We start from the raw sequence: 10203 nt of genomic DNA, 5'->3' as shown, positions 1-10203 counted from the left end.
ATGGTTGTATGGGTAACTAATGTTTTGGTTGTTAATTGTTTCATTATGCAGTCAATTCCAAAGTCCTTCCTATATTATTTACGAGATGAACTTGAACTAGAGGATGATAATGAAAAGGCTGTCATCTTAAGAGACAAGAGAGGACAAAGTTGGGTCATCAAGCTTGATAATGTTAACCTGAAATTCAAAGATGGGTGGGAGAAATTTTGTCAAGAACATAATATGGAAGTGGGTGATTTTGTGGTATTTAGACATGTAGGAGACTTGGTTTTTGACGTTTTAATATTTGATCCTACTGCTTGTGAGCGTGAGTTCCCAATCCCTGATGCACCACTCGAGTTGATGGCTGCTTCATCCAATCATCCCTCACATCTTATTAACAATAATCCACCTGAAGGTTAGTTTCTTGAATCAGAAATTCTAATAGCATTATTATAATTATTTGCATGGTAGCATAAGTTCAGTCTTCAGATTGGTTATATACTTATTGATAGAGTATAAATCTATTCTTGGGCCTCAACCATCAGCTTAAGCTTTTGGTTGAATTGGTCCTTTGACATGGTATCAGAGCCAACGTGATAAAAATGTCACTGGTTCGAATCTCATCCACCCCTCATTTCTCAGTGGAATATTTAGCGCCAGGTATGAAGGAAACCTGTGCTGCATCCACACTTCAAGCCCAAAGGGCTCTTGCGTGAGGGGGCGTGATAGAGTATAAATCTATTCTTGGGGCCTCAACCATCAGCTTAAGCTTTTGGTTGAGTTGGTCCTTTGACGCGTGATAGAGTATAAATCTATTCTTGGGGCCTCAACCATCAGCTTAAGCTTTTGGTTGAGGCCCCAAGAATAGATTTATACTCTATCACTTATATTACGTTAAATGACAATGTAGGTTATATAAAAGACTACCCTCAGTAATACAATCTCCGTTTCCGACCATTTTTCCACCCTTAACCAATTTCTTCTCATAGAAAGATTTCAAATACGAACAACAAAAGAAAAGTACATAAAGGGTAATAAATAGTGAACTTAATGTCCATGAATGATTGTCATATAACTTTAAAAGAAATAATTTCATATCATATAGCAAAATTGGCCTCAACATCATAAACTATGGCGTGGGACTGCTAATCGAGCAAGTTGATCAAGGTCCTGCTCGACTCAACTCAAAAACTCGAAAATTTTGTTCGACTCGAAAACTCGTTAACTCGCCAAACTCTATTTCAGCTCGTGCTCATTAAGTATTTTTGCAACTCGAGTCGAGCTCAATTAGCTCGACTCAAGCTCGACTAACTCGACTCGACTACTTAAAAATCATTTTTTAAATTGTTATTTATTTTAAACTTATGTTACTAGTTTATGAAGTCTGATCATGAAGGTATCATGAGGTAAATTTTAGTTGAGCTTAATAAATTGACCTTATTTCTCAAATTTTTTAAAAACTTTTATATTATATAAAATAAATTCTTAGAAAAATATATATATAAGAAAAAATTATCAATCAGCTTGCGAGCTAATCCAACTCGAGTTAAGGTGTCGAGCAAATTCGAGTTCGAGCTAATTAAGCCAACTCGAGTCGAATCTGCTTTTATATTATATAAAATAAATTCTTAGAAAAATATATATATAAGAAAAAATTATCAACTAGCTTGCGAGCTAATCCAACTCGAGTTAAGGTGTCGAGCAAATTCGAGTTCGAGCTAATTAAGCCAACTCGAGTTGAGATTTGACCAAGCGTTGACCGAGTCGAGCTCGATTTGCTCGCGAGCTACGCGACTCGATTATCACCCTTAATGCTGATGCACCAAGCACCACTAATAGTAGCCAAAACACGACAAAATATTGACATGGGTGTAGCGCGTGTCATAAATGGTATCGGATCTGAGCTAGCCTTTTTTTAAGGGCGCCGGGGAATTCTTACCATTTTTTTTCGATTTTTCATTCATTTATCCTTTTTTTTCATTAATTAGAAGCCTAAATCACATTAAAATGTGTCAAGAAAAGTTAGTTTGGGCGTCATTTATGACACTCATTGCACCCATGTCAATTTGTGGTGTTGTGGCTACTAGTCAAAACTTATGGCGTTGGAGTCCAATTTTTTCTATATTCCTATGAACACTTGGCCCATTTAATTAATAGAGTCCTACCATTTCTTTATTTGTATTCCGGCTGATGTGGGTCGTCCATCAATTGTGAATGTCTTTTTCAAGTATCAGTTAACGTTTCCCATGAGAATATTAATATATATAGACAGAAGTATCATAAACGAATAGATTTTTTTTTTTTTTTGACAAAGGATAATACAACATAGAAGGCCACCTTCACTCTTTCCTTGTTGCAACAGCTAAGAAGTGAGCTTAGTTTACCTTGATTCTAGGAACATGTATTAAATTGACTGATTAAAATTTACCTAAACTTACTCTAATATCCTGAATGATAGTTTTCACATCTGTGATCAAATATCCAGTTTAGACGAGACCCGCAACCCGGGCTCTGATACCATGTTAATTTTTTCATTATATGAAAATGGGCATGGGTAACCCAATAAGGAGGAGGAGAGTTTAGCCCACTTACAAGCTAGGAGGTTCCATCCTAAAACCAATTGGTGATAGGGGGAGTAACTCTTAATCTTATAAAGTGGTTTATTCTCTCATGTTTCTCCAATATGGGATACTCAGAAGTGGACTTTCAATGGGTTTCAACATAACCCAACCATATGCAGCTTCTTTTCCTCGATCTTTGGAGGTTCCTTCTTTCCACGCTCTGTCCACTATCAAGACCTTTCCTCCCATTGCAGATGTCCAATTATTCCTCCAAGTGTAAGTTCTATTGACTATCAATCTAAGAATAATATCAAACAATAATAGAATATCAAATAATAAAGCAGGAAAGAACACACCAGAAATTTTACGTGGAAACCCAAGAACTGTAGAAAAACCACGAATATGCACTAGGAATCGATGAATATTCAAGAAAGATTACAAAAAAGCGCTCAAGAACTCTCTCTATAACTTTTTCTCTCTCTAATCTGTGAATAATGATGAATAATACAATAAAAGGCGTATTAGGGCACCTATTTATACCCCCTCGAGAAAACCGCGTTTTCGGATCGAAAACGGCCCAAAATCGACCCCGCCCGATCCGGTCGGGCGAGACCCGCCCGGTCGGGCGCTTAACGCTCGAAGAATTTTGCTCCCAGGCCCGATTGGGCAACAAACGCCCGTGTCGTAATTCGGCCTGCCGCCCGATCGGGCGAGCCACAAACACACGCTGCCTAGTTTCCTTGCGGGTCCGATCGGGCTCCCTCGCCCAACCCAATCGGGGGAGAATCAAAACAGCCGTTACTTCTTCGTTTCTTATCGGAATTGGTCATATGACCTGTCGTTGGAAAGCTCTCGGAACAAGCTATCACCTCCACTTTGAATCACCTCAAAATCATTTATAGATTGAAAGATATGTCCATTCGAAATTCGCCTTATGCCCAATATGACGTTTTGCCTTTACGCAACCTCATCTCCACACCCATACACCTCCATGAGCTCCATATCACGCCATATACCCAACAATCTCCCACTTGGAGATAGGTGTAAGTGAAGAAAACTTCATACCTTCATCATCCTCTCATTCATCATCCTACGCACAACTCCCATTGCAAAAGCAATCTCTAGTCATGTCCAAACCATGACATACCTTAAGCATCCCATGACAACACATCTCCTCTACACCAAAGAAAATAACATTGAAGTTTGCACCAACTCCAATTCAAACACATCAAAATCTACACCGACTTTGGTTCTTAATGACTAAACTCCAAATCATTGCACCATCACTCCATGAACCTACACACCCTCCTACCCCGGAGGTCGGATCACCTTAGAGACAAGTACAACCAAATGAAGATCCTTTCCTCAACAACTAAGGAAAATAACCACTTCCTCTCCAACCAAAGAAGCACATTGAAGTCTCCTCAAACTTCAATAAAACCAATTACCACCAGAGCCAAAGAAGCTTCTCATTGTTCTAAAAGCAAACTCACATTGCTCCCACTCGAACAATACACCCTTTGTTCCACTTAGGATTTTCCGGCACATCATGTTTGTGTGCCGTCCTTCACCTTGTATGCTTACCGGTCAATTTGCCACCGGGATACCGCTTCACCACGGTTCTCATCCCTTAGCCTACTATCGATAGTTTTCCGATCAAACGACACTTTACATGAAGTTCTCATCCCCATCTCGGACCCCTTTATTGTGCTCCCCATGGTGTAAAGTGTTCCACTCCTTGTCCCACGAGCTATGATCATTGCTCCCTTGACAATCTTCCAAGAACCACCATCAAACACAACCTTGTAACTAGGGGTGTTCAATGTCGGATATCGGATCGGATCCGATCCGAAAATCCGGATATCCGAAAATTTCGGATCGGGGAAATTGCGATCCGAATCCGATCCGAAATTTTCGGATCGGATCACCGGATTTTCGGATCGGATACCGGGTTTCGGATCGGGCACGTTGAAATTTTTGAAAAATCCCGATCCGTATCCGATCCGAAAACCCGAAATTTTTTTCCGGATACCCGATCCGAAATATCCGAAATCTTAAAATCGGATCGGATATCCGAAATTTCGGATCGGATCGGCGGATTTTCGGATCGGATATTTCGGATCGGATATTTTTACACACCCCTACTTGTAACCCGATGTAGCAAGTTGGGGTACCGATATCAAGCTTTTCTTCAATCTTGGGATATATTTGACATTCTTCAACTCCAACGAGCCACCATGAGTGAGTTTCACACTCACATCACCTTTCCCATGACTTCCACTGTCTTGCCATCCGCAAGATAGACCTTTTCATGTTTTCCGGATTTGAAATTCCGAAACAGCTCCTTGCGTGGTGAGGAATGATGAGAAGAACCCGAATCCAAGACCCATGATCCCGAGCACCCAACCAACTCTTCCTGATCATCCATGCGTACCATCAAAGCATCGGAATCGTACCTAGAAATCAAGTTAGTTGATGCTTCTTCTTCATCATCACTTTCTTGAACCTTCTTCTTCCCTTTCCCATTCTCTTTCCTAGGACAATATCTCTTTAAATATCCTTCATTACCACACCCCCAGCAAGTAACACTAGCTCTGCCTTTTGACTTACTCCGGTCCCCCTTTGACTCCGATTTTCCCTGAAAGTTCCTCCCTTTTCCCCTCCCTTTACCTTCTACACTATATGCTCCAGATGATTCTCCACTCTCCTTCCTTCGAATGCTCTCACTCAAAATCAGATCACGGACAACATCATAAACCAATTTCTCTTTACCAGAGGAATTACTAAGAGCAGTTACAACAGTTTCCCAAGCAGTAGGTAAAGAGGACAACAAAATTCGGGCTTTCACTTCATCCTCAAAGACAATATTAACCGAAGATAATTGACTTATCAATGAATTAAATTCATTAATATGTTCAGCAGCAGAACTACCATTATTCATCTCTAAATCAAATAAACGGCGCATCAGATATACCTTATTCATTGCCGAGGGCTTCTCATACATATCTGACAATGCTTTGATTAATCCTGCCGTTGTTTTGACATCCTTGACATTGAACGCCACAGTCCGAGCCAATGTCAAACGCACCACCGCTAGTGCCTAGCTGCCTGCCTATCCAGTACCTTCCACTTAGCCTCTTCAATGTCAGCAGGCTTTTCAGACAAAGGTTGATACATATTTTTCTGATATAAGATGTCTTCGATTTGCATATTCCAATATCCAAAATCTGTCCCATCAAACTTCTCAATTCTAATATTTGAATCCTCCATTGTTAATTATTTTAGATCTAGACAATAATCAAACCTAGCTCTTGATACCACTTGTAAGTTCTATTGACTATCAATCTAAGAATAATATCAAACAATAATAGAATATCAAATAATAAAGCAGGAAAGAACACACCAGAAATTTTACGTGGAAACCCAAGAACTGTAGAAAAACCACGAATATGCACTAGGAATCGATGAATATTCAAGAAAGATTACAAAAAAGCGCTCAAGAACTCTCTCTATAGCTTTTTCTCTCTCTAATCTGTGAATAATGATGAATAATACAATAAAAGGCGTATTAGAGAACCTATTTATACCCCCCTCGAAAAAACCGCGTTTACGGATCGAAAATGGCCCAAAACAGACCCCGCCCGATCGGGCGCTTAACGCTCGAAGAATTTTGCTCCCGGGCCCAATCGGGCAACAAACGCCCGTGTCGTAATTCGGCCTGCCGCCCGATCGGGCGAGATGGCCCGATGCCATCGGGCGAGCCACAAACACACGCTGCCCAGTTTCCTTGCGGGCCCGAACGGGCTCCCTCGCCCAACCCGATCGGGCGAGACTTAAAACAGCCGTAACTTCTTCGTTTCTTATCGGAATTGGGCATATGACCTGTCATTGGAAAGCTCTCGGAATAAGCTATCACCTCCACTTTGAATCACCTCAAAATCATTTATATATTGAAAAATATGTCCATTCAAAGTTCGCCTTAAGCCCAATATGACGTTTTGCCTTTACGCAACCTCATCTCCACACTCATACACCTCCATGAGCTCTATATCATGCCATATACCCAACACCAAGCACTCCTATTAATTCTATTTTCCTCTAGGTGAGCTTGCTGTAATTTAGCACTTGATTCTGGCTGCTGAGTATCTTCTATGTTTAGCCATCTCCCTCGCCACCCCTTTATCCAGCTATATACTAAACGAATAGTTATAGTAAGCATTTTTACTTGCCAGATTTTGACATACATCATAACTTTGTTTCATTGATAGTTTCAGGAGAAAAGAAGAACAACTATAATTGAATCTAGAATCGAAACTAAAATTGAGTAACGGAGAGATGCTTGAAATCGATGCAACAACTAAATAATTAAAAAGGGTATTCAATAAATTGATACAGTATTTTGTAATCTGTCATGTATAAAATCTGTGTTAGATGTCATATCAATTCAATATATACGGTACTAATAGCTATGCCTATTAAAATGTGCATGAAGGGTTAGCATTAGCAAGGAGGGTAAACAAGAAGGGCCAAGAGCATAGAGTTATTGGTTTTACACCAACTGGGAACCCTTTTATTTCTTCGGTTATAAAACCGTACAACTACGAGTCATCTGCACTGGTGAGCATCTAAGTAGGTAATTTAATTTGGGTATTCAATAAGCAACAATTAATCAGGAGAATCCTTCTACCCTCGCTTCTGTATATTACGACATTCAAGTCTTATCGGTTACTCCCTCCGTCCCAATTTAGTTGCTACATTTTGACCGTAGGCACTATTCACGTCATAACTTTGACTATCTTTTATTCCATATACATAAGAAAAAACATAGTCATGTTGGATCTTGTTTGATTTGTCCCAATTTGTATTTTCCAAATATATAATTTTTATAATTTTTTTCCATATATGTAACTCAAGATATTGGTGTTTGAAGTTGCATCTCGTAACTGTGAAAAGCAAATGTAGCAACTAAATTGGGACGGAGGGAGTATATTATTACTTCATCCATTTCGTATTAAAAAATTAAATGCAACAATTTCACTTTTTCACTATTCACACTTTTCACTTTGACTGATTTGTGATTTATACATAATGAAAAATATAGTCAAGTGAGATCTTGTTAGATTTGTCTTGTGACATACTTTTATAAAATGTATTTTTTTATATTTTTTTTTTGGTAATTTTTTGTTAACATTATTGATTTTGTATTACCTTTACTTTATGTTAATAAAATCATCATTAATTATTCATCAAATTGCCTCATAAAATTGCGCTTACTTTATTAAGGATTTACTTATCCCCTACACTTGTTAATTAAAGGAGACCTCTATGCTAAACTACACATTTTTTTTTTCATTTTCTTAATTTCATGCCCAAACCCATTATTGTAGTAGAAAAAAAATTGATAAAATATTTGTCATTATACCCTTATCTTTAGATTATCTTTAATATCTTAAATTATCTATTAATAAAATTTATAAAAAGTTGATATAAAGTTAGTATTGTTGGAGTTAAGGCTTGGAAAAGCCTTGGCTCATTTTCTTGTTTGTCCCACATTGCTTGTGGGAGGGAATTTCTTCATGTTTATATACTTCCTCCCTCCTTCCATCTATTGAGTTGTGAGTAGAGATGCTTTTGTGGTTGGATGATATGTTTGGTTTGGCTTGCTATCACACACGCGCGCGCGCCGCCCGCCCGGACCGGGCCATGGGCTTTGGGCTTTGGGCTTTGGGGAATAAACTTAACTTAACTAAAGTTTTGGACCCGGGAGCTATGCGTGTGTGGCTGTTGGAATTCTGTAATGTTTTGACCGTTACATTATTCATGGCAATCCCTAATTATCCGCCCAATTATTCTGTCTTGATTGTTGCCCGTTTTTGGCCTGATTTTTCCCTATAAAATCAGTGCCTTCTGTTCAGTCAGATATACACAAAAACAAACACTCTTCTCTCCTCTCTTCTCTTCTCTCTTCCCCAATTTTCGTGCTATTCTCTAAAGCTTAGTTTGCTAGTGGTGGCATTCTTAGCTGCTGTGTAAACCTTGGGGAGCATTCCGGCCAAGATCGATAACCACCATTGTCGGGCCGTAATTGCTTTCAAGTCAGTGATCTCCTATCACGGCACAGCTTAAAGTTATCTATTTCTGCCTTTGCGAACTCTTGTTCTAACAATTTGAAAGCAATTACTAAATTTGCAATGGCAGAAAGTTCAACCAAATCAATGGCTCATCTGTCCAAACTTGAGTCCCTTGATGGAAATAATACAAACGCTGGGCTCAGAAACTTCTTATGTTTTTCGAGCAACTGGATATTGACTATGTCCTTTCAATGACTGTCCCACTGCCATTACGGCTTCTGCTGATTCATCTTCTCCTTCTGCTGTCATTAAGCAGAATGAGGATAAAATTCTGAAATATGAAAAAGATAATAAAACAGTTGTTTCCATCTCCTTAATCTGATGACTAATAATTTGTTTGATTTGTTCATGGTTCATAAGTCATCTAAACTGATTTGGGAGGCCCTTGAGAAAAAATATGGGGCTGATGATGCTGGGAAACAGAAATATGTTGTAGGAAAATGGCTGTCTTTCCAAATGGTTGATGACAAACCTGTCATGGACCAAGTTCATGTCTACGAGAATTTATGTGCTGATGTTCTAAAGAGGACATGAAAATCTGTGAGGTTTTCCAGGCTAATGTTCTGCTGGAAAAATTTCCTCCTTCCTGGAGGGATTCCGTAACAATCTGAAGCATAGGAAAGAGTTCCTGTCTCTTCAGGAACTATCAGCCATATGAGGATTGAAGAGGCCAACCGAATCAAAGATAATCAGGACTCGGCTCTTGTCAATGTTTCCAAAGCTAATCTGGTGGAATCTGTTGCTGTGCCAAGTTCTGATAAGTTCAAGGGTAAGGGCAAGAAGGTATTCAACAAGGGTAAGAAGCAAGGAAAAGTGAACAAACCAAGTGGTAAGATTCAAAAGAGGACTTTGTGTGCTATGTGTGTGGAAAGCCTGATCATAAGGCTTACCAATGTCCTCAACGCCAAGGTTCTGTCCAAAAAGAAACTCCTCAAGCTAACCTTGCTGTTTCGGATGATGTTATTGCTGCTGTGGTTGTTGAAGCAAATCTGGTGAAAATCGTTCTGACTGGATTCTGGACACCGGGCTTCAAGGCATTTCTGTTCGAACAAGGAGCTGCTCCATGACTTCCAGGATGCAACAGAAGGTGAGTGCGTCTACATGGGGAATGCAGCAACTGCTGGAGTGCTTGGACATGGAAAGGTCACTCTAAAACTTACCTCTGGAAAAACCCTCTCCCTTTCAAATGTCTTGTATGTTCCACTATGCGTCGTAACCTAGTGTCTGGTGCCTTGTTAAACAAAGCTGGTTTGAAAATTGTTTTTGAGGCTGACAAGGTTGTAATGACTCGTGGTGGGGAATTTGTGGGGAAAGGGTATCTGAGTGGGGGTTTGTTTATTTTAAATGTTGCTTCTTCTGTATCTGCTATTAATAAAACTGTTTGTGGTTCTGTTTATATTGCTGAGTCTTTAAATTTATGGCATGGTAGATTAGGACATGTGAATGTTGCTTCTATTAAGAGACTAAGGACCTTAGAATTGATTCCTAATCACTAGGGGAAAAAACATAAAGGGCTGCGCAGGAAGGGC

General features: G+C 39.4%; 1 protein-coding gene across 1 annotated transcript; it reads left to right on the top strand.

The window, feature by feature from the left end:
• On the top strand, positions 1-9741 carry LOC130590762 (B3 domain-containing protein REM8-like). The gene is made up of 3 exons (XM_057393305.1): positions 1-397; positions 9315-9457; positions 9547-9741. The coding sequence occupies exons 1-3, from the start codon at positions 1-3 to the stop codon at positions 9739-9741; spliced, it is 735 nt and encodes a 244-aa protein (XP_057249288.1).
• The last annotated feature ends 462 nt before the right edge of the window (positions 9742-10203 follow it).

Source organism: Beta vulgaris, chromosome 3 (genome assembly GCF_026745355.1).
Source record: "Beta vulgaris subsp. vulgaris cultivar EL10 chromosome 3, EL10.2, whole genome shotgun sequence".
Lineage (NCBI taxonomy): Eukaryota > Viridiplantae > Streptophyta > Magnoliopsida > Caryophyllales > Amaranthaceae > Beta > Beta vulgaris.
Note: the sequence above shows the minus strand (reverse complement) of the source record. Positions and strands in the feature narration are given on the sequence as shown.